Below are 24970 nucleotides of genomic sequence, written 5' to 3' on the forward strand. Positions count from 1 at the left end.
CACTAAGTTCAGCCAACTGGGACCTAGAGGAGGGGTCCATGGGGTTCCACAGACAGAACTGGATTAAAATCTCAGCTGTGTCCCTTGCTTATCACTGAGACGCAGAGCAAGTTACCTCATACCTCAAAGCTTCAGGGTTTTCATTTCATAGAAAACATCTCTAATACATTACAATAAAGACTAACTGAAACTGCCTACAAAGTACCTCGCTCTTCCCCCCGGCCTTATTTTGGGTCTGTGTGTGTTCTTTTGTTGAGACAGGGTCCTACTCTGGGACCCAGGCTGGAATGCAGTAACAAGATTACAACTCACTGCAGCCCTCCCAGGCTCAAGTGATCCTCCCACCTCAGCCTCCCAAGTAGCTGGAACCACAGACAAACTCCACCATGCTAGGCTCATTTTTTCCATGCCCATATATATGTTTTTAAGACAGTGTCACACTGTGTTGGTGAGGCTGGTCTCTAACTGCTGGGCTCAAGTGATTCTCTCACCAAAGCTTCCCAAAGTGCTTGGATTACAGGCATGGGCTGTCAATTTTGGTTAAAGACCTAGGCAAAATTCCACATGCAGGTATTAGAGGTTAAGAGTCTATGGGACTGTTGCCCAGCTAGCACAAATAAAGGCAATGAATATAACAATAAAATCCTAATACCCAACATACCAGTCTCTTGTTGTGTTCATATTCTTTCTTGACAAGGGTAGTGAGGAGGTCATGCCTTCTTAGGGCTTCTTCTATCTTTAAGGGGACACAAAGGCAAGTAGGTTAATAATGCTGGTCACTCAATTCTCAAGGATAAGCTCTTCTCTTTTCTGACTTAAATTCCTATGCTTAAGGATGACCGTAACTTACTTCATCTTGGAGTTTCTTCTTTGATCGATTTTCTCTACATGCCTCTTTTTTAAGCTGTTCAACCTGTGCAATTTGCTGTTTCCACATTTTGCTTAGTGTTGGGCCAGAAACAGAGAGAAATGGAAACTGCTCCAGCATAAGGGGCAGGAGACTGTGTTCACTTACTTTCACTGCAAGGTAAAAGAAGATGCTCTTAATCTGAGCCTTGCGGACAAGAACTGTCATCCAACATCCCTGGTAGATCAAAGCTTATTAAGTGATGTGGTTTTGATCCTGAAAAGAACAATTCTAAATGTACTTATTATAACAATTTGCATTCTTTCTCTGATTGGAGTAAGCCAACTACTGGTAAGGATAAAAATAAGCTCAATACTTCTGACTGATGCCATGCTGGTCCTGGGAAGTCCATCCTAATTGCTCAGCTGCTTCAGTGCATGTGGGTAGCTTCCTTACATATGGTAACACAGAAGACTCCTCAACATTCCTGGTAGGCAAGTGCTTAGAAGAAAAAGTCTCTGGTCTTTTTTATCCTGTAAGGAAGTTGCAGGATATAGCAGGGAGGCCAGCAGTCTTTGGGGTGTAACTGGAAGCCTGACATTTCTCATGACTTTGTTTCCTTATAAGAAGACTTTACACGCGTCGGCATGGTCAGTATACAGGAGGTGGCTGGGCAGGGTGGCTCATACCTGTAATCCCAGCACTTTGGGAGGCTGGGGCACGTGGATCACCTGAGGTCAGGAGTTCAAGACCAGCCTGGCCAACATGGTAAAACTCCATCTCTACTAAAAATACAAAAATTAGGCAGGTGGGGTGGCAGGTGCCTGTAATGCTAGCTACTTTACAAAGGCTGAAGCAGGAGAATTGCTACAACTCAGGAGGCAGAGACTGCAGTAAGCCGAGATTGCGCCATTGCACTCCAGCCTGGGCAACAAGAGTCAAACTCTGTCTTCAAACCAAAAAATATATATATACAGGAGATGGACAGGCCATCAACCTTGGAGCATCCCCTTCATTCTACCAACTTCCCAGAAACAGACAAAAAGGGAGCCAGAGTGAGTAAACACAGGAATGAGGCTAAAGTTGGAGGAGCGGTTGGCAGTCCTGGTATTCCTTGGGTGCCAATATATAGACCTCCCTAAGATACTTCCTTATTGAAGAGTTTTAGCTCTCTATAGAAAACCAGCCACATGGCAGTGATTAAAAAACCTTCTTCGGCTAACTGATGGATGTTGGCTTTCAGTGCTGTGTCCTCGGAATGTTGCATACGCTTTCAAAGGCTGTCAGTTTTCCATAAAATACAATTTTGTGGTTCTTACTTGGAACTGCTTTATTTGGCTTTGGGAGGCCACCTCTTAGGCTTTGAGTTGTGGTTTTTCTAGAGTAAATCTTCCAGGGCTGACTACATTCTGGAGTTCCTTTACGAACAGCTTCTTCTGTGTATATTTTTTCCTTAGAAGCAGATATAAAACAATAAAAAGTCTAATAGTTCTTTCATACATTTATCTTAAATATTACAAATTGACAAAAACAGCTAAGTATTCCCCAGCCAAATCACCTTACTTAAAATTTGTAAAATCTGGTTAATATTCATCTACTCTAAGTTAAAGGCATCTTTTGGCCTCTGGCATCCCTTGGAATTTGAAAAAGCACTGAATCTTTATCAAGTTTCAGTTACCATAGTCCCACACCCTAAATACAACCACTATTAATGTTTAAAAAAAAAAACTATTAACGTCTCGATGTACTTCTCTTTTTCCATGTAGATTAAGAAAATTCTCAAGCAACTAACTGTAGTATGTTTAGTTGTAACCATACTGTACTTTTTATCCTGTTTTGTTCATGAATATTTTAGCATAAGCATTTTCCCCATGATTTCACTTAATTTCTGTAACCATTTGTTTGAAAGGCAATGAAAACTTCAAGCCCCTGGTGAACTGCTAAGTCAAAGAAACCCTTAAAAACTGATGGAAGTTTTAAGTAAGGGGAAAACACTAGTTTTCTTTGGTACCATGTCTTGCCATATTTTAGCAACCTGAATGCCTTATTAATAAGCCAAAATCCTGTATCATGACATGAAATCCTGCCTTTTTCTAAAGAGCTAATGATTAAGGCCCTGTTGGCCCCTTCTTCTTTTCAAAAGATCATCTTTGTACTTCCCACTCATCTGATCAAATGGCATTTATTACAGTGGAGACTTTTACGCACTGTTTCCTCCTCCTTCTCATGTATCCCTAGAGGTCCAATATTCTCTTGAACTTTATGTCTTCTTAGTTCCCTTTCAAATGCTTCAGTAAATGCCTAGAGGGGAAAAGGTCATATAATATTAGTTATTAAAAAAGATATACAAATGAAGGAAAAAATTCACCTACGATACCTGCCACCCCTAAAATATCAAGCTCATTCACTTATTTTTATTTATGTATTTATTTTTTGAGTCAATCTCACTTTGTCGCCAGGCTGGAGTGCAGTGGTGCAATCTTGGCTTACTGCAACCACTGCCTCCCAGGTTCAAGAGATTCTCCTGCCTCAGCCTCCTGAGTAGCTGAGATTACAGGCATGTGCCACCATGCTCAGCTAATTTTTGTATTTTTAGTAGAGACAGAGTTTCACCATGTTGGCCGGGATTGTCTCAATCTCTTGACCTTGTGATCTGCCTGTCTCACCTTCCCAAAGTGCTGGGATTACAGGCGTGAGCCACCGAGCCCAGCCTAAGCTCATTCACTTTAAAAAAAATTCCTTTCAGACTCTGCATCACAAATCTATGTTTTTTTCTTCTTTTTTTTAAGACAGAGTCTCAATCTGTTGCCCAGGCTGGAAGCAGTGGGACAATCTTGCCTCACTGCAACCTCTGCTTCCTAAGTTCAAGTGATTCTTCTGCCCCAGCCTCCTGAGTAGCTGGGACTACAGGTGTGTGCTGCCATGCCCAGCTAATTTTAGTATTTTTAATAGAGACAGGGTTTTACCATATTGGCCAGGCTGGTCTTGAACTCCTGACCTCAGGTGATCCATCTGTCTCAGTCTCCCAAAGTGCTGGGCCACTGCACCCGGCCCACAAATCTACATTAACATATGTAATTGTGACATAAAATAAAATTTTACATCATGCATTTTTTTTTGTTCTCAAGTTTTTGCAATTATGTTGATATTCTCCTGAGTGGAAGTTACAAATGAGTGTAAAACATCTAAATTATTTATAGTCTTTTGCCATTATAAATCCTACCACATTATAAAACCTACTACAGCAAACAACTTAAGTGTTCTAAATCCATGCTACATTTCAAAATCCAGAGTCCACACCTTCCGTGGGTAATCATATCAGTCTCCTTGTTGTTGAATCCCAACCTCCTCCTCTCATTCCTGTCTTGGGTACTTGATCTCATCTTCTTTGTACTCAAGTGGCCTGTCACGTTTAATCCACCTCAAATTCCCTTCATATCTGAAGCTCACTCTGAAAATAACAACCCACACTAATCTCCTCTTTCTTAATCCACTGGAACACCAAGCTGTGTCCAGCCAGGTTCTTTTTTTTAAGAGTTTCATGAGTATAGTTTTATGCTAATGGGGACATAAGCTATGTCACATAGCTCTCTCTCATCCACTCTGCTCATAAATATTTAATCATTTTAAGCCTTAAATCAACAGCATGTTCACGGTAGCATCTGTCCGAAGGGAAACGGTATTGCCCGCTGTTCAACGGTAGTCAAGAGATGAGGACGTACCTGTGCTCGGAACTGGCGGATATCTGTTTCTCTTGGCTTGCGCTGCCTTTTTCTCTCCATGTGGAACTGTTTCTGTTTGTTAACTGGAGATGGAGAGAGTGAATGGGATCTGTAGGGTGGCTTTCTACGCACGGAAAGTCCTGTAACAGAGAAAAGACATATAACATTAGTTCCCGATAGGTGGAATGTTATGCTGTAAACCAAAGTTGGTTTTTATTAAATCCAAAGAGACTGATGAGTGAATGTGCTAAAGGGACTCTCTCCTGTAACTAACTTGTATTTGTATGGTAACACCAAGTAAATAAACAAATGCATACAAATACATACTGTCTCAAATACTTAGGCTCTACATTTAACTTTGGATATTCAACACGTGAGGCTGCCTAATGATTAGCTGAGTCATTTTAAAGGGAAGAGAGATGAAACAATCAAGAGAAGGAAAGCGCATTCTTGAAGGAGTAAAAAACGACTGAAAAAGTTAAGGAAGTTTTGGGTCAAAAAAAGACTATTTCTGAAGCAACAATGGATGACCAAAGTAGATAAAACTAAATGTAAGGCTGGGTGTGGTGGCTTGCAGCTGTAACCCCAGCATTTTGGGAGGCCGAGGCGGGCGGATCATGAGGTCAGGAGATCAAGACCATCCTGGCCAACACAGTGAAACCCCATCTCTACTAAAAATACAAAAAAAATAGCCAGGTATGGCAGCACGCACCTGTAGTCCCAGCTATTCGGGAGGCTGAGACAGAAGAATTGCTTAAACCTGAGAGGCAGAAGCTGCAGTGAGCTGAGATTGCTCCACTGCACTCCAGCTTGGTGACAGAGGGGGATGCTGTCTTAGGAAAAAAGAAAAGAAAAAAAACAACTAAATGTAAAATATGCTGGATTTTTGTTGGTGGAAGACAGGATAACTGGATTTGAACAATGGCATATCAAACAGTAGGAAGTATTTACAAAGAGGTGGCAAACCAGAAACTGCTGATATGAGTATAAATCAGTACAATCACTTTGGTGGACAAGTTGGCAACTGTGAAGAAATGCCTGATGATCCAGCAATCCTACTAGATGGAGATCCCACAGAAACTCTTGCACATATTCTAGGCTGTTCATTGCAGAATTTTTATAGTAATAAAAACGGGAAACAATCAACATGTCCAGCAATAGGGGAAATGGATAGTGCTATATACAGACTCACACAAAACTGCTATACTGTAGGGACTCAGTTACACTGCAGTTACAATGAATCAACTGGATCTATAATTATCAACATAAAATAGATTTCTAAGACAATGTCAGAAAAAAACACAAGTTGCAGAATTATACAATATGTAAATTTTTAAACAACATAAAACAATAGTATGTTTAGACAAATAATGTATGGGCTGTTAAGTATAAAAATAATGATAAGAGGAAAAGATGCCAACTTTAAGACAGTGGTTGCGCTGAGGGTGGGGAAAGAGATGTGTGGCGGGAGTAGAGGGGATTTCTACTGTTTTATTTCCTAAACACAAAGAGGCAAAGGCAAATACAATTGTTAACACCTGCTACTTCAAGGTGGGGAAGATCCTGGTGTTTGATATTATTTTTGATCCTTTTATATATTTCTCAACTATTTAAAATTAGAATGTAAGTTAATAAAAACAGATGGAACTGCCTAAGCAGTTCACATGGATATCCCCCTTTTCAGCCCCTCTGGGGAAGTACCTGGCCTTGACTTCTTTGGCCCATACTCCACGATGCCATCACTGTGCTGAGACAGTGTCTCCTCAGTTCCATCCTCTACTTCTTCATTTCCAGTATCTTCCTTATGGTCAGTCTTTTCTTTAATCCGATTACCCAGGGCACTTTTTAACATCTATTGAGAAAATTCTTTTCAACACCTTTCACTGATTTCGGCAGAAGGTAAATTTGTAGGAGTAGACAGACCTTTAAAAAGCTTCCTTTGACAGTCACTAATAACAAGTTTTCAGATGCTTATGCATGTTTAGTTTTATTATTTACTTTTGAGACAGGGTCTTGCTATGTCACCCAGGTTGGAGTGAAGGAGTGCTAGCTGGGCTCACTGCAACCTCTGCCTCCTGGATTCAAGTGATCCTCCTATCTCAGCCACATTAGTAGCCGGGATTATAGGCATATGCCACCACACTCAGCTAATTTTTGTATTTTTTGTAGAGATGGGGTTTCACTATGTTGCCCAGGCTGGTCTCAAACTTCTGGGCTCAAGCGATCTGCCTGCCTCAGCCTCTCAAAGTGTTGGAATAAGGGTGAGCCACCGTGCCTGGCATATATGTTTAGTTTTTAAAAGGTGTCTATCCGTGCTACACATTAAGTTTCAATAAACTTTAGAGTAAGTCACACAGGGATTTAAAACACTCATTCAATGATAAACCTTAAAACTGTAATATTGTATTTTGACAGAATCTGTGATACATTCAATTTTAAACCCAGATCTTTTTTTTTCCTTTTTTTTTTTTTGAGATGGAGTTTTGCTCTCGTTGCCCAGGCTAGAGTGCAATGGCATGATCTCGGCTCACTGCAACCTCCACCTCCCAGGTTCAAGTGATTCTCCTGCCTCAGCCTCCCAAGTAGCTGGGATTACAGGCATGCACCACCACACCCAGCTAATTTTTGTATTTTTAGTAGAGACAGGGTTTCTCCATGTTGGTCAGGCTGGTCTTGAACTCCCGACCTCAGGTGATCCACCCACCTTGGTCTCCCAAAGTGCCAGGATTACAGGTGTGAGCCACTGCGCCTGGCCCAGATCTGTCTTTAGTGACAAAGGGAAACTATCTAGATGTATCTAAAGAAAAATGGCTTAACATTATCATTTATGTTCAATGATTTAGTTTTCATCAGAATTCAATAAAATTTGGATAAATCTGTTCCAAATTTAGTTACATCATGAAAGGCTGAGATATCACTGTTCCTGTTCTACTTGCTTGACTTATGGAACATTTTCACAGGAACTATTAAGACACAACTAATTTTCTAATACCTCACTTTCAATTGAGAGATTACTTAAATTCTAACTTAACCCTCGGGAATCTCAATATAGATGAAAAAACAAGACTTGCCCAATCTAGTTCAGAGAGCCGCTGAGAGAGTTTCTCTGATACAGCATGTAATTCTTGTTCTGTTAATCTCTTTCTTGGCCTCTGGGGGAAAGTTGAATTGCAGGATGAGGCTGTAGCTCTGTTTTCATTTCTGTAAGAAAAGTGACCATGTGACAGTTAAATAGCTAGCTGTATATTACTTAGTTTAAAATAACTAATACATGCTTTAACAAATATTTCATATTGGTCTTCACAGCTAAATTTGGAGATTATGCCCCTTCATTTTCAAATTCCTTTGCAAACAGACTGTAAACTCTGAAGTCTGCAGTAATGTTACCTTTTTCCTTTGGGAGCCTTCCTTGTCCTAGGCCCCTGGACCTGAGCTGGATCTACTTCCTGCTTGCTATCGTTAGGCAACTTGGAAGTTAAGAAAACTCTATCATCTAGATCCTATTAAAAACAGAAAAAAAAGTGATTTGAAAAAGCTATAAATAAACATTAACATTTTGGGGGGGTGAACAAGGGAGGAACTGTGGCACAAAACTATGTGCCTTCAATCTCCATGTTTTGAGGTGCATTTGTTAAAAGACTCTATTGACACGCAATGCACCAAAGGACTGGAGCAATGTCTAGAAACATGTGCTCAGAAAGCAAGTGTGGCTCAGGATGCCATTCAAATAAAAAGACAGGCCAGGTGTTCTAAATATGAAATTTCAGAGGTTAACCACTACACCAGGGCAACAAAAACAAAATGATTACTAGTAGAAAGTATTCAAGTGGTTATCTTTTCAAGAGTCAATAAAGGTTGTCCAAATTAAAATAGTTAAAACAAAGACAACACTCTCTAAAATATATATATATATATAAAAACCCTTAACATTTAAAATTTTTTTTTTTTTTTTTTTTTTTTTTTTTGAGACAAGAGTTTTGCTCTGTCGCCCAGGCTGCAGTGCAATGGCTTGATCCGCCTCCCAGGTTCAAGTGATTCCACTGCCTCAAGCTCCTAAGTAGCTTGGATTACAAGTGTGTGCCACAAAACCTGGCCAATTTTTTTTGTATTTTTAGTAGAGACAGGGTTTCGCTTGTTGGCAGGCGGTCTCGAACTTCTGACCCAGGTGATACACCCACCTCGGCCTCCGAAAGTAGTGGTATTATAGACGGGAGCCACTGTGTCTGGCTAAATTTATTTCTTAGCCTTAGAGATAATTTTTTAGAAAATACTTCTTGTGATAATGAAACATTTATTTAATGTTTAATGATATCTTTAATTTCACTTCATTATCTTTTTTCTATTAAAGTAAAATTAAGTACCTTTTAGTAGGCTAGGGGTGGTGGTTAACACCTGTAATCTCAGCACTCTGGGAGGTGGAGTCAGGCGGATCACTTGAGACCAGGAGTTCAAGACCAGCCTGGCCAACAGGGCAAAACCCTGTCTCAACTAAAAATATATATATACATAAAAAAATCAGCCAGGTATGGTGTCATGTGTGTCTGTAGTCTCAGCTACTCAGGAGGCTGAAGCAGGAGACTCACTTTAACCTGGGAGGTAGAGGTTGCAGTGGGTGCAGATTGTACCACTACACTCCAGCCTGGGCGACGGAGCAACAATCTGTCTCAAAAAAAAACAACCAACCTTTTAGTAAATAGCAACTATAAATTTAATCATATTTTTTCCTTTAATATTTTTATAAAACTTTCTAAGTGTGTCTAGCCCAATGAATTATTTCAAAACAAACACTCCCATTTAACTGACACCCATGTCAAGAAACAGAATATTTCCAACTCAGAACTGCCTCCACAACCCCCACTATGATTCCTCCAAAAGTAAACATTATCTTATGACTCCATTTTAATCCCTCTTTTTATCTATCCACTCTCCTGTTTAGATGTATAGAATGTTGAGAATGTGGTCACCTAATGTTAATAATGCTTATTTCCTCTCTGGACTTTTAATGCTTTGAATTATTAAATAATGAGAATGTATCACTGTTTATAAATCTACCCTGTGTACATATCTGCCTGTTTCTTCTTATTTTACTTTTTTCTTTTTGAGACAAGGTCTTGTGCTGCCCAGGCAAGAATGGAATGCAGTAGTGTAGTCATAGCTTACAGTAGCTCCTGGGCTCAAGTGATCCTCCTGGCTCAGCCTACCAAGTAGCTAAGATCTTAGGCATGCACCACCACTCCCGGCTAATTTTCTATTTTTAGTAGAGACAAGGTCTCACTGTGTTGCCCAGGGTATTCTCAAACTCCGCAGCTGAAGTGAGCCTCCCGAAGTGCTGGGATTACAGGTGAGGCACCGTACCCAGCCCTGTTCTTTGTAGAAAGATAAGGACAGGATGACTATATAAAAATGATTTTTTTTTTCTTGAGACAGAGTCTCACTATGTTGCCCAGGCTGGAGTGCAGTGGCGCAATTTTGGCTTACTGCAATTGAAGTAAATAGGCCAATATATGAACAGTGGTTCATGCTGGATAATAGGGAATATGCAAGGATGGTTATTTTCTTTTCCATTCTGTTTTCCAAATTTGAAATTATTAAATTAAGGACACAATATAGACTCTGAAGCCAGAATGTCCAAGTTCAAATCCTGACTCTGTAATTGCTGTGTAACCTTGCCCTCTCTACCTCAGCTTCCCCACGATAAATAAACATAGTAGCTATTCCAGAGTTGTTCTGGGGAATTATTCAGTATCCCTAAAGTATCCAGAACTGTGCCTGGCACAAAATAAACATTCACTACATGTTGGCTCTTATTATTTCCCTTCATATATATTCATCTTTCTCCTATCTTCCTAGAACAAGAATGTGCAGGTGTATATAGAAGCAAATTTTAAGTAGTACAATGCTTTAATGAGTGCAATATACCTGACAATTCTAGCAGAGACTTCTTTAAATATAAGGGCTTCCTCAACAAAGAATACTTTACCAACACACACACACACACAAACACACACACACACGGGCTTCTGGTCAATTACCAAGACACACACAGACGCACATACATGTGCACTTCTAGTCAACTGAAAGCAAGCTTTTCCACTTACCACAGAAAATTCCATATACTCTCCAGTAGAATTTACGGCTGGGGAGCAGAGATTTGAACGCAAGTATTCTTTTCCTATGGGGCAGGGCGCTCGAGGCTCTGAAGGGTGGTAGGGTGGATGTAAAGGAATAGCTGCTCGGATAGGCTCCCCTAGCTTCCTAGCATTTGGAATCATCACAGAAAGGGTTTCCGCTAGTAAGACAAATTAAAGTGGTTATTACAATGCAATTCTAAGAAATAAACCATTTTATATAAATGCATACATACATACATAAACATGTTTTCACATATTAGAAATATTTTTAAACTTGATCAAGATAAAGCACATAAAAAAATAATTAAACCAGGGATGCAGCCTCAGCACACAGGGATCTAATTAAATCATAATGTAATTTTCTTTTTTAATCTTTTCATTTTTTAAAAAAATAGAGATGAGGTCTTGCTATGTTGCCTAGGCTGGTCTCGAACTCCTGAGCTCAAGTGATCCTCCGGCCTCAGCCTCTCAAAGTGTTGGGACTGCAAGCGTGAGCTACCACGCCCGGCCCAAGATGTAATTTTAATGTTATCATCATAAAAATGTTCCCTGAAAGTTACTTTAAAATAATAAAAACCTGGAAGCAACTTAAATGGCTAGAAGAATGCTATATGAATTATGGTTCATCCACATCTTAGAAAACTAGTTAGGCAGTAATGACTTTATGTATTACTACCATATGAAAATCCCAGAGATAAAAATAAGGAAGAAGAATGTTTTTCCAGTTATTATACTTTGTTATTCACTAATAATATAAAGACCACCAATAAATGTACTTATGTATCAGAGACTCTCACTGTCTCATAACAAAAGAGTAAGTGGAAAGAATTTAGATAATAAAACAGTGGATACAAAAATATGCAACCATAGACCATCTTAAGCAGAAATCAGAGCTCATAATTAACAGCAAACATTTACAAGATCATGTAAGACCAAAAAGGATCTCATATACAGCAACAAAATCTAAAAGGCTAATAGCAACAACAACTGCCCCAAGAATGATCATCAGCAGTAGTATAAAGAAATAATGCCAATTAAAACTCACTGTCTTCAACAAAAGATGTCCTATTCTTGGACAAAACACTAGAAGGACACAACACATCTTCTTGTGACTTAGAACTTGGTGAGGCTGAGGCTTTTTTAGACAGCATTTCATTAGGACATTGGGTAACTGGGAAAGAAAATATTAAAGGTAAAGTTTTTAACTATCAAAATAGTCTGCTGAACATTATACTAAAAGCCAAGTGTTCTGTACTCAGGAAATAAAAATATTAAATAATGTTGAAAGAAGTAACGTTGGTCCGACTGCTCAAAATACCAATTATTATTATTCTTTTTGAGACAGGGTTTCCCTCTTGTTGCCAGGCTGGAGTGCAATGGTGCAATCTAGGCATACTGCAACCTCCACCTTCCAGGTTCAAGCAATTCTCCTGCCACAGCCTCCCAAGTAGCTGGGAATACAGGCACCCACCACCACATCTGGCTCATTTTTTGTATTGTTAGTAGAGACAGGGTTTCACTATGTTGGCTAGGCTGGTCTCAAACTCCTGACCCCAATGATCAGCCCACCTCAGCCTCCCAAACTGCTGGGATTACAGGTGTGAGTCACCGTGCCCAGCCATAGCATCAATTATAATTTTTAATTGCTATCAGAAAGTAAGATGCCATTTTGTAGCCCAGAATCATTTATACAATTTAAAAGCAAAGTTTTACACAATGTTTCATTATTCTGCTTTAGAAAAAGAGGTGCCAGAGTTGTGGAAACGCTGACTGTTATATGGGCCTCTCTTGGTATGAACAGACACCAGAGTTAGGGTCTTAGCTAGTACCACAATCAAGGACTCATGGTCCAGGCCGGGAGCAGTGGCTTACACCAGTAATCTTAATACTTTGGGAGGCTGAAGCAGGCAGATCACTTGAGATTAGGAATTCAAGACCAGCCTAGCCAACATGGCGAAATCCAACCTCTACTAAAAATACAAAAATCAGCCTGGCGTGGTGGCGCATACTTGTAATCCCAGCAGCTTGGGAGGCTGAGGCAGAGGTTGCAGTGAGCTGAGACTGCGCCACTGCACTCCACCCTGGGTGACAGGACAAGACTCGGTGTCAAAAAAAAAACTTATGATCCATAAACTGAAGCCTAAATAAGATGCCTGTGAATGTATATGATAGTTATCTGACACTTTAAGTCTAAATATGAAAGGAAGCTGCCATAAGCCCTTTTATCACATCAAACCCAAACACCTTAGTGAGGCATCTCTCCAAATCTTTTTCCTTTGCCTTAATTGCATTTCTCTTAAACATGATTCCCCTCTCTACTTGTAACATTCAAACAAGTAATTCATTTTACATAGCACTTGACATCACAGAACCCGTTTCTGCAATCACCATCCCTTCCATTCTCTTCCTTCAAGAAACATTCTTGTAATACCCACGCTTGACTCTGATCCTTCTGTTACTGTGCCTATCCCAATACAAGCATAGCTTTTTGGTCTACTGTTCGACTTTCCAGACTTAGGTTCTTCGATAATTCCTTGGAATGCATGCAGTGTCTATTCCTTGGAATCAGAGTATTAATGCTGAACGGGACTTCAGAGATGGGTTAGTCCAATTCCTTAATTTCCCACTTGAAAAAACTGGGGCTCAGAAAAGAGCCTTGTCCAAAATCACAAAGCCAGTAGCAGAGCCTGGAAGAGGACGAGGACAAAGGCCACCTGACTCCCAATTTAATGTACTGAATTCCACTCTAGTATTCTCATCCTTCTGTTCAAATACTACTTGTGGCCTGATGTTTTGCTAAGTGTTGGAATACTAAGATGACTAAGAATGATTTGACTATACATTTTTTCTTATCTTATCAGCTGCCTCCACAAGTAGAATGTAAGCTCCACAAAGGCAGGGTTTTGTATGTTTTGTTTACTACTGTATCACCACTGTCTGGCACAGGGAAGGCACTGAACCAGTATTTGCTGAATGACTACGACTGGCTACTATCCCTGGAACTCGGTTTATGTAACAGGCAAACTGTAAGGTACTGTGCAATGTGTCAATGTTGTTACAGAAAGAGAAAGCCACGCTGTAGGAAGAGTAGGAAGTAGGAAGACTCTGTAGCCTCAGAGTCTGAGGCAGGTGAGGAAGGCTGGAAACTGGAGGGTGAGTTTGCTGGGAACCGAAAGGAAGGGAGAACATTCCAGCACAGAAAACAAAAGAAAAAGCATGGCAGCCAAGGGGGGCAGGATGGAGTACGATGACTGGAGGAGGGCAAGGATGGAGGCTCAAAATTGGGGTTTGAAAGATATCCAGGTCTGCTGTGTAAAAGCAATAGGTTGTTGGAAATCTGGCCTGAAACCTAGAAAAAAAAATTGCCACTATGTGTATGAACTTACTGGTTGAAACAATGAAAAAAGTGAGTCAACCACCAGCTCAGGAACTACAATTAAGGAGTATCCTGAAAGCGTGACGACTATAAGCTGCATCCATAATTCTCTTGCCAGGGTATCAGGAACCACAAATTGCCTGATAACCTTGCCTACAGTTATTTGCATTAGACTTATCTGCCCATGTGCCTGTGACTTCTGCTAACTATTTATATTTAATGGGTAGCAGACTATGCTGGAATTTCAATTCCCATGTCCAGTTAGGGCTCTCTCTATTCTTCTCAAGTTTAAACACTCCTACATACCAGTTACATTTTTATAGGTATATGTTGAATAATAATAGCTACTCACCATTACTTCTTAGAGAAAAAGTGTGTGCTGTGTCTCCAAGTCTAATGATTTCACCAGTGGATTCTGCTTCATCTCCATCCCAAGAGGGGACCAACGTCTCAGAAGACAAGGAGCACCTGAAAAAGTTCCCTCCTTGACTCGGGCCCAGCCTGACCAGAGGGCCCTTTCCTCTGAGGAACTGGATAGCTGCTGGGTACAGAAAAAGGGAAAGACTCTCCCTTTTGCTACTCAGCATGTCTTGCTGCTTATGTGTTTTGTTTTGATTGATATATGAACGGTGGAATTAGCTGTGTATAAAGTGTCAATGATTAAACATATAGGAAAAGAGCAAATACTGGTGACTCTAGGGTGTGGGAGTGAAGGGGGTGGGATGCTAATTTTGCATTAAATGTCCTTGAATTGTTTTACATTTGCGCTTATTTTGTTATTATAAAAAATCCTATGAAAAGAAGTTCATTGGACCAGGCGTGGTGGCTCACGCCTATAATCCCAGCACTTTGTGCGGCTGAGGCGGATGGATCGCTTGAGGTAGGGAGTTTGAGACCAGCCTGGCCAACATAGTGAAACCCCGTCTCTACTAAAAATACAAAAAATTAGCTGGGTGTGGTGGCATGCACCTATAATCCCAGCTACTCGGGAAGCTGAAGCAGGAGAATCGCTTGAACCCGAGGGCAGAAGTTGCAGTAAGCCGAGACTGAGCCATTGCACTCCAGCCTGGGCAACAAGAGCAAAATTCTGGCTCAAAAAAAAAAAAGAAAAGAAGTTCATCTTATGATGGTCTTCTCTGAGACACGTTTGTCACAATGTACTATACCTAAAAAAGGCATTGCCTGTGCTTTTCGAACCATGACAAACTCCATTAAAAAAAATTGAGAATCAGCTTTTTAAAAGAAAGATACAGCATCATGTTCAACATCTAGTTAGCAAGAAGTGATCAAACCTATCATGACAATACATCTTTGTCTATGAAAGCAGCACAAATTTAAAAACTCTGAAAATGGTCAACGATACTGACTCATGAGGGTCCTGTAACCCAGCATTACCATTGGTAAATGCAGTCATGGCCTATTGGAAAACAATCTGGCAACTTTTATTAATAGCGTTAAAACATTTGTACCGTTTACTCTGAATTTAGCCTTAAGATATAAGGAGGAAAAACAGAATAAACATTAAGTATCATGTTTTTGATAATATTAAAAAAAAGAGGGCCGGGCGCGGTGGCTCACTCCTATAATCCCAGCACTCTGGGAGGCTGAGGCAGGTGGATCACGAGGTCAAGAGATCGAGACCATCCTGGTCAACATTGTGAAACCCCGTCTCTACTAAAAATACAAAAATTAGCTGGGCATGGTGGTGCATGCCTGTAGTCTCAGCTACTCAGGAGTCTAAGGCAGGAGAATTGCTTGAACCTAGGAGGCAGAGGTTGTGGTGAGCCGAGATTGCGCCATTGCACTCCAGCCTGGGTAACAAGAGTGAAACTCCGTCTCAAAAAAAAAAAAAAGAAACCCTCCACTTCAGAGGAAAGGTTTAGTAATTTATGAAACATCCACGTGACTGATGTTATACAGTGATTAAAAATTATAATAAAGAATGTAACAACTTGAGGCTGGGCACAGTGGCTCACACTTATAATCCCACTACTTTGGGAGGCTGAGGCGGCGGGGGGGATCACTTGAGGTCAAGAGTTCAAGATCAGCCTGACCAACATGGTGAAACCTCTTCTTACCAAAGATACAAAAATTAGCCAGGTGTGATGGTATGTATGTGCCTGTAGTCCCAGCTACTCAGGAGGCTGAGGCACAAGAATCGCTTGAACAAGGGAGGCAGAGGTTGCAGTGAGCTGAGATCACGCCACTGCACACTCTAGCCTGTGCGACAGAGCAAGACTCTGCCTGAAAAAAAAAAAAAATTCAACAACTTGAGAACACTTAATGTTAAGTTTAAAAATGCAGGAAACAAGCCTGTTGAGGTGGGTCATGCCTACAATCCCAACACTTTGGGAGGCTGCAGCAGGAGAATCGCTTGAAGCCAGGAATTTAAGACCAGCCCAGTCAACACAGCGAGATACCATCTCTGTTTTAAAAAAATAAAAAAAAAAAGAGAGAGAGAAAAATTAGCCAGGTGTGGTAGTGCACACCTGTGGTCACAGCTACTTGGGCGTAAGTCCAGGAGTTCAAGGCTGCAGTGAACGCTGATCATGCTACTGTACTCCATCCTGGGTGTCAGAGCAAGACCCTGTTTCTTTATTTAAAAAGCAGGGGTGGGAGGCAGGTAACAAAATTATATAGACATATGACTAAATCCAAAAAAGAAAAAAAAATGCTAAAATTTAACAAAATGTTAACAGTAGTTATTTACTTCTGAATGGTAGATTTTTTTTCCCCTGCTTTTTCAAAATATCTCTTTCACAAGTTTTTTGCAGAGATGATGACCTACTTTGATGATTAAAAGAAAAATAATAAAATGAGTAGGTAGTTAATACTGAGATTTAGGTATTATATATAACTCAAGGTTCTTAAAACTCCCTCAGGAAGATTTAAAATAGAAAAGTTAGAAGTTTCACATTAGCATTTTTTGGTGCCATCTTGGTATATTATGTGTCATTTTAATTCTTAGTCCAAAAAGCATAACTTGTTTTGATTAAATTCACAGACACTGAGTCCTACCTCCGAAAAGAAACTCTTTTCCATGATGATTTAGAGTCTTTAGTACTTTCTGGCTCTTCCAAACGTTCTCCTTGATCGAATTCTTTAAAATTCTGGTCAGTTTCACCTGTTCAGAACAGATAACACCACCACCAAAAAACCCCTAAGTGAATACTACTTTTTTTTTTTTTTTTTTTAAAGATGAGGTTTCACCACGATGGCCACGCTGGTCTTGAACTCCTGACCTCAGGTGATCCACCCACCTCGGCCTCCCAAAGTAGTAGGATTACAGGCGTGAGCCACCGCAACCGGTGTGAATACTACTTTTTCTATGTAAGAGGCAGGGAGAGGTAAGGACAGCAAGGCACCCCAACCTGTCATTGTAAACAGGGTTCTCGTGAAAGTGAAATCGTAAAGAACCAAATCTTCACCTGCAATAAGCATGTATTATTCGAGTAACAAAGAAAAAGAATGTTGCTTTAAAAACAGGGTCTACAGATGTATGAGCAATGTTTTATTTTTTAAGTTAGTAGCAGGTCTATTTAATATTTTTATACCTATCTGAAAGGGATGTCTGAGGTAAATCACGATGACAGAAAACACAATTGTGTCAACCTAATGCAAGCTCCAAGACTATCATGCCTTAAGCGAAGTCACACTGCATCAGGGCTTGGATGAAATTTTTCTTAAAACCATCAATCTTTTCTCCACCCCAACATACTTGAAGAATACATACTTTCACCAGTGGCTATAACTCACTAGGGCAATAATTTCTCAAAAAAAAAAAATTGACAATCAGCTTTTTAAAAGAAAGATATAGCATCATGTTCAACATCTAGTTAGCAAGAAGTGCTAACCTACATATATTTCAAATATATGTAGGTGAAACCGCTCATGATTCAGATTTACCCCTTTGGATATTCTCATACCCATGTCTAGAGATTCAGCGTTCAAACACCCACCTTTATTTTTTTTTATTTCCATATTCACCAAGCAACATTTTAGTAACATCAGTTAACATTAATTACGCATTTACTCCGAAGTAGGCTGTGTGTTTGACTGTTTGCACATACCTACTTAACTTTCACAACAACCATGAAAGAATTTCAGACGAGAAAACAGGCTTAGAGAGCTGCTGTCATGTAGTGAGAGACAGAATCCAGCACTGAACCCACAGTCTTCCTTCGAACCCCTCCTTCTTCAGTGGTAAATGATAATGCTAGCTCAGGTCCCAAGTAGAAGCTGCCCTGCACAGCTGACATGACTAGTGATAATAAAGATTTGTTCGCATTATTGTTTTTTTTTTTTTTTTTTTTTTTTTTTTTTTTTTTTTTTTTTTTTTTTTTTTGAGACGGAGTTTTGCTCTTGATACCCAGGCTGGAGTGCAATGGCGCGATCTCGGCTCACCGCAACCTCCGCCTCCTGGGTTCAGGCAATTCTCCTGCCTCAGCCTCCCGAGTAGCTGGGATTACAGGCACGCGCCACCATGCCCAGCTAATTTTTTGTATTAGTAGAGACGGGGTTTCACTATGTTGACCAGGATGGTCTCGATCTCTTGACCTCGTGATCCACCCGCCTCGGCCTCCCAAAGTGCTGGGATTACAGGCTTGAGCCACCGCGCCCGGCCTGTTCGCATTATTGTTAAATGGCATTTTGAATAATCTGATCAGCTCTAGGTAATACTGCCAAGTAAGTATATTTTATACCTGCAAAGATGAGAAGTAGACTGTAACAAAATGTTGTCCAGCTAAGGTACTGTCATATAGGGAGGCCTATCTGAGCGACTTCCCCAATAGCTCACCATATACTGCCGATCTCCCCTAAGAATATCCTCCAGTCTTTCAACACCACCAGACTCACATAAAAGTAACTCTCAGCTGTGCCCTCCTCCTCATCCCCACTGTCCTATCATTAGCCAGGCACTACCATCCTTCCCCTTCCTTCCAGCAAGTGTGAAACTGTAAAAAACAAACAAACAAAAGAAACAAAACAAAAAAAAAAACTGCTGCTCTCTTTATATTTTAAATTAATCTCAATCTCTTTACTTAGAGGTAGTTTTCTACCTCTTAACCCTGTTGCTAAAAAGACTAAAAAGGTACACAGCATAAAAATACCTATTGGTAGCCTTGAATTAGGTGAGTTCCACCTGTCAATACTCTCCCCTAATTCAAATTCCCCCTTTATGCCTTTATTGTATGTATTTATGGCTGTCTCCCTGACTCAAGTGCAGGTTTGAGAGCATAAACATGACATGCAGCTTGGAATCCTCCCAGAGTACCCAGACACATATAAATGACTCAATTTTTCAAAAAAAAAAATGTCCAGTATGGTAGACTTTTCAATTTCCCCCCAGCTTTTAAATAGCTTAGGAACAATGATTAAAGGTCGGAAACTATCTAAAACTAAAGACTTTAAGATTAATTCCAAATGATATAATCACAGGTCTCACCATAAACAAAGTGAGAATGAAGAAGGAGGAGCCTACCCCAACTTTTTGTCTTAATTTGTTTTAGAATTTAAGCAAATTGTAAGTTGCTGCTGAAAATTTATTTTGGATAACTTTTCAATATAAGAACAGTAGTATGTTATTCTATTCATGACCAACAGCATTATTTACTTAATCTCAAATTATTAAAACATCTAAGTTCTTCTACTTTTTGCAATGATAAATATCTGAAATATTCAGGCTGTCACAAATGTTAAGTGCAGGTTAAAGACAGAAATGCACCAATTCTTCCTGTTGATGCCTCAGTAACATTCAAATTTTTAATATAAATGGCAGTCCTGAAACAGCAAATTTTGGAGAAATTTTATGCAATCATAGAATAATAAATAATTTAGCCAGAAATTTACCTTTCTAGTATAAACTAAAGTAATTTATAAGCAACATCTAAGTTAATAAAATACATGATGACCATCTAAGAGTTTCCAACCCGCTGGAACAAAAATTTGAAATTCACAACTAAAGTTATCAGGTATACTGTATTAGTGAGTCTACTCCCTATGAATAAAAATATGCAAAAAGATAAAAGGCAAAAGGGACACACCATAAAAGGTAAACCAAACCAAATTTCCATTCTTAAACTTACTTTTCTCATGAGATGTTTCACTGACGTGTTCTGTAAGATACTCCAACAGACCATCAAATATTTCTAGGAGATTCTTAATAGATTCTTTATCTCCTTTCACAATATTTTCTCCTGGAGACAGAATACAGAGCTATTAAAAAATTTAACCATGAAATCTGAAAGCTTCATAATCTTGAAACTTGGATGTAACTCTGTGAAAATGCCATTTAAGAATACAGGTGAGCTCTCTGCTCCAGGCGTGCGGGTGTCGGCCGCGATCTCTGCGCCGGGATGAGCTGGGCTCCCGGTGGAAGCAAGGGAACCCAGCCGCAGCAGCCATGGCCAGTACAATGGTAGCAGTTGGACTGACCACTGCAGCTGCAGGATTTGCAGGCCATTATGTTTTGCAAGCCATGAAGCATATAGAGCCTCAAGTAAAACAAATTTTTCAAAGTCTACCAAAATCTGCCTTCAGTGGTGGCTATTACAGAGGTGAGTTTGAACCCAAAATGACAAAACGGGAAGCAGCATTAATACTAGGTGTAAGCCCTACTGCCAATAAAGGGAAAATAAGAGATGCTCATCGACGAATTATGCTTTTAAATCATCCTGACAAAGGAGGATCTCCTTATGTAGCAGCCAAAATCAATGAAGCTAAAGATCTACTAGAAGGTCAAGCTAAAAAATGAAGTAAATGTATCATGAATTTTAAGTACATATTACTTTATGTATATGAGTATTAACTTTTTATAATAAAATGCCTCAGAGTTACAGTTTAAAAAAAAAAAAGAATACAGGTGATATACCAACTTACAGCTCCTTGGAGATTAAAAAAGAATATAGGCAAAACAATTATATTATAAATATTAAAAACACCAATTTCCTGCTGCCTGATTATATTTGAAGAAAAAAGAGGGAAGCTTTAAATATGGCATCTAATAATTCACTGGCATATTCCTTCCTTTTTTGCAGAAGCAAGATAATTGGAGTTAAGAAAACATCTCTAATAAGATTTATACCAAAATATAAAGGAGCTAAACAGAACTTTACCAGATTGGTGGAAAAAAATGGCAGGAGAGAATACTTTCAGATTGTGGTATCCTATTCCAAAATGGTAGTATGTTCAGAAGATTATAGCAGTAGAGTAATATCAAAACAAAACAAAAAACCCAATAAACTTGTTGGAATATTTTCATCGGAAATTCCTAAGTTCTCCACCACAGCCCCCATATTTGTTAACTCATTTTATGTAGATCATACCATTTTTCTGATTAAAATCCTGTCTCTGGATCCCTTTCTGAAATGTAAGCCCAGCATATAAAACCTTTTTGAATCTCACCCCATTCTCAACCTCTACAGCTATATCTCCTACCATATCCACTTCATACTCATAATTCACACTCACAGATTACAGCACAGTGCCTAGCACAGTACCTGCTCCATAACAGACTTTTAATATAAAGGTTTAGGTTGAAATGTTGACTAGAAATGGGTTGGCAAAAAGCATGGAAACTCGACCTATTTAATATTACCAGAAATGGACTCCAAATCAACCTCAGGTATGGATGTAACCTAACTCTTGTGACACTCTGATTGTCCTTTGGGAGATCACGTCTGGATTCTCATGAGTTCATACCAGTATTGGAGAAACTGTGCAGAAATTGGTATTTGGGATAATCTAGCCATTCATAACCTCAGCAAAGATGCAAAACAAACCTAAACCAGAGATTTGACGTTTTATACTACTACTAATAATGACAATTTTTGACAGTTTTTTCTGTTTAAAACATTGGTTTTGGGCATGTTTTTCTGGCTTAAAAATACTTAAGTATATCCCAAGGGCATACTCAAGACTTTTCAGTTTCTAGGATGGGGAGTACACTGACAACCTAGCAATTTAGATTGCCAGCCAGAATGCAGTGCTTCATAATGTAGGAGAAACTGTTTTACATGAATATGAGGAATAGAAAGCTGCCTTACAGTCTTCTTTAGAAGGTAAACAGTTTTACAATTTTTCAAGGGGTAGGTGTAATCCATCAAAGACAGCTCTGCATTAAAGTTTTACAAACATATATATGTTTATCACCTTGCTATAGCATATTTAACAAGCACAAATACCAGAAGTTGTCCTACTTGGGTGATAAAGCAATTCCAAATTGCAAAAAAAGAGGGAAACTATGGGAGTATCCCTCAAATTGTCTGCAAACTGATTTAGCCACTGACTCACCCAGAACTGCATTCAAAAGATTAAGACACAGCATTTTACTCTTTCTGCAAACATTTTGTTCTTGTATCAAATTAAGAGATATAAATCAGGACTTAGCCTGATTAATGTTTATCTCCTTTTACAACTATCAAAGAATAAATCAACAGTAGAAATCTTTTTATGATTATAGTTCCAAGTCTTCAAGAATCCCACCGTTCATCAGCTTGAAATAACTTACTGGAATAATCTTTCATTGATAAACATAAATGAAATATATATAACATAGGGACTTATAAATACATTTGGGTATGCTTGGTTTTAGAATGACGCATAGTGCACTTTATTTTGGAGATTTAATTACCCCAAAAAATTTTTGAATGGCTAATATGATTCAAAATTCAAAAACTGCAAAAATTATACAGTGAAAGTTCTTGTACCCTTATCCAGCAACCCTGAGGTTCCCTTTGTTGGAGGCAATTAGTATTCCAAGTTTCATGTATATGCTTCTGAAGAGTCCTTCCGATTGCAAACAACTGCAAATATCATCTCCACACCTTTGTTTTTACAAACACTAGCATACTTTGCACATTACCATTATAATTATACTACATTTTTCTCACATCACATATGCTAGAAATTGTTCCCCCGACATGGAACATTCAATCACAAAAGAGCATATTCAATCATCTTTCACAGCTGCAGAGTAGTCCACTGTATGCAGCTATCGTGATTTATTTAATCAGTCCCTGCTAACGGACATTCAGGTGTTTCTAATTTTTAGCTATCACAAACAGGCAGCATTACTATGCTTTAAAATAAAACAACATGACTAGACACAGTGGTTCAGGCCTGTAGTTCCAGCAATTTCAGAAGCTGAGCCAAGTGGATCACCTGAGCCCAGGAGTTCCAGACCAGCCTGGGCAAATGGCAAAACTCTGTCTTTACAAAGAATACAAAAAAATTAGCCAGGCATGGTGGTACACACCTGTACTCCCAGCTACGCGGAAGGCTGAGGTGAGAGATCACCTGAGCTTAGGAGGTTGCGGCTGCAGTGAGCTGTGATTATGCCACTCCACTCCAGCCTGGGCAACTGAGTGAGACTCTGTCTCAAAAAATAAAAATACAGACCAGGAGTGGTGGCTCACACCTGTAATCCCAGCACTTTGGGAGGCCGAGGCAGGCAGATCACCTGAGGTCAGGAGTTCGAGAAGAGCCTGGCCAACATGGTGAAACCCCCGTCTCAAAAAATAAATAAATAAAATAAAAATATATAAAACAACGTAACATAAAAACAAAAAAACATACTATACTTCAGGCCGGGCATGGTGGCTCACGCCTGTAATCCAACCACTTTGGAGGCCAAGGCAGGTGGATCACCTGAGGTTGGGAGTTCAAGACCAGCCTGACCAATATGGTGAAATCCCGTCTTTAAAAAATAAAAAAAATTAAAAAAGAAAACATACTTCAAATTACCAGCTAGGATACTTATGTTTCAGACCCAGGTCAATCATAAAATCAATGTTTAGCTCTCCTGGAAAACTTATCATGTATGGACCTGACCTCTTATCACTTGATTGTCTTAGTGCAATCTTACAATTTGGTCTATTCCATAAGCTCACTCATTTGGTTAAGTAAACAATGTCTATGGTTTTACTAAATTATTTTAATAAACTGCATAATTATCTGATAGTTAAATATATACCAACCTGTTATATGAGACAAGCTGACCTGCAGGTAATCCAAGGCCAGTGAATCAATTACTGCTTGTACATTGTGTGCATCATCCTCTTGACTCCTAGGAATAGCTATGAGGTCTGTGGGGGGTGGGGAAATCACAGAATTTTGTAACCATGAGAGGCCAAGTTTTCATCTAATTGTCTCTGACTAGGCTACTGAATAAGCTCAACTGCTATAAAAGAAAGCTCTGCCCAAACAGAACATGCTATAAAGTACAAACAAAGTTAATAAATCCTGAACTCTACACAGCAGAATCTTTGGTTGAGTATTTACTGATTAAACTGATTTATCAATATTGGATATTGACTGGTTGAATATAGTTGAATATTACACCCAACATATATACAAGAATCACCATGCTAAGGAAGATAAAGTGGTCCCTAAATTCAAAGAGATGCTAATAGTCTAATAAGGGAGGACACGAGACTTTAACCCATAACTGCGGGCTACTTTCGAGAGAGAGAGCAAGAGAGAGAGAAAGAGAGAGCAAGCGAGCGAGAGAGAGAGCATGCGTGCACGCCCACAGCAGGCATTCAAGGAGGGTTCTTACATACATGTATATATGTACGTTTATTTATTGAGACAGGGTCTCCCTTTGTCACCCAGGCTGGAGTGCAGTGGCATGATTTCGACTCATTGTAACCTCCACCTCCCAGGCTCAAGCAATTCTCTTGCCTCAGTCTCCCGAGTAGCTGGGACTACAGGTAATTTTTCTATTTTTAGCAGAGATGCGGTTTTGCCATGTAGGCCAGGCTGGTCTTGAACTTCTGGCCTCAGGTGATCCACCCACCTCAAGTGATCAGCCTCCTAAAGTGCTACGATTACACGCATTAGCCATCGCACCTGGCCCTTGTAAGTCCTTTTAAATACCCAACTAGAAGTACTG

General features: G+C 39.5%; 2 protein-coding genes across 5 annotated transcripts in view; one reads left to right on the forward strand and one right to left on the reverse strand.

Annotated features, from left to right (window-relative positions):
* Positions 1–24970, reverse strand: part of CEP95 (centrosomal protein 95) — a 38592-nt gene that overhangs the window by 11078 nt on the left and 2544 nt on the right. For 3 of the 4 annotated variants that reach the window (XM_012453875.3, XM_064369648.1, XM_064369650.1), the window contains exons 3-16: positions 24054–24161; positions 20163–20273; positions 17095–17200; positions 14429–14544; positions 11746–11871; positions 10668–10858; positions 7957–8069; positions 7641–7770; positions 6271–6421; positions 4570–4709; positions 3056–3148; positions 2167–2299; positions 851–1020; positions 662–736 (exon numbers count right to left, since the gene is read on the reverse strand). In XM_012453875.3, coding sequence (XP_012309298.1) covers positions 662–736; positions 851–1020; positions 2167–2299; positions 3056–3148; positions 4570–4709; positions 6271–6421; positions 7641–7770; positions 7957–8069; positions 10668–10858; positions 11746–11871; positions 14429–14544; positions 17095–17200; positions 20163–20273; positions 24054–24161 — 1763 coding nt within the window. The remainder of the gene's footprint in view (positions 1–661; positions 737–850; positions 1021–2166; positions 2300–3055; positions 3149–4569; positions 4710–6270; positions 6422–7640; positions 7771–7956; positions 8070–10667; positions 10859–11745; positions 11872–14428; positions 14545–17094; positions 17201–20162; positions 20274–24053; positions 24162–24970) is intronic. The other variant, XM_012453876.3, reaches the window with a different exon arrangement.
* LOC105718226 (mitochondrial import inner membrane translocase subunit TIM14-like) lies at positions 20456–20917 on the forward strand. Its single transcript, XM_064369482.1, has one exon. The coding sequence runs from the start codon at positions 20480–20482 to the stop codon at positions 20828–20830; it is 351 nt and encodes a 116-aa protein (XP_064225552.1). The 5' UTR covers positions 20456–20479; the 3' UTR covers positions 20831–20917.

The sequence above is a fragment of the Aotus nancymaae genome, unplaced genomic scaffold (assembly GCF_030222135.1).
Source record: "Aotus nancymaae isolate 86718 unplaced genomic scaffold, 86718_ANA_hifiasm-v0.15.2.pri h1tg000089l, whole genome shotgun sequence".
NCBI classification, from domain to species: Eukaryota; Metazoa; Chordata; class Mammalia; order Primates; family Aotidae; genus Aotus; species Aotus nancymaae.

Coding starts and splice junctions, on each gene's coding strand:
- LOC105718226 (XM_064369482.1), top strand. CDS start 20,480: ATGGCCAGTACAATGGTAGCAGTTGGACTGACCACTGCAGCTGCAGGA.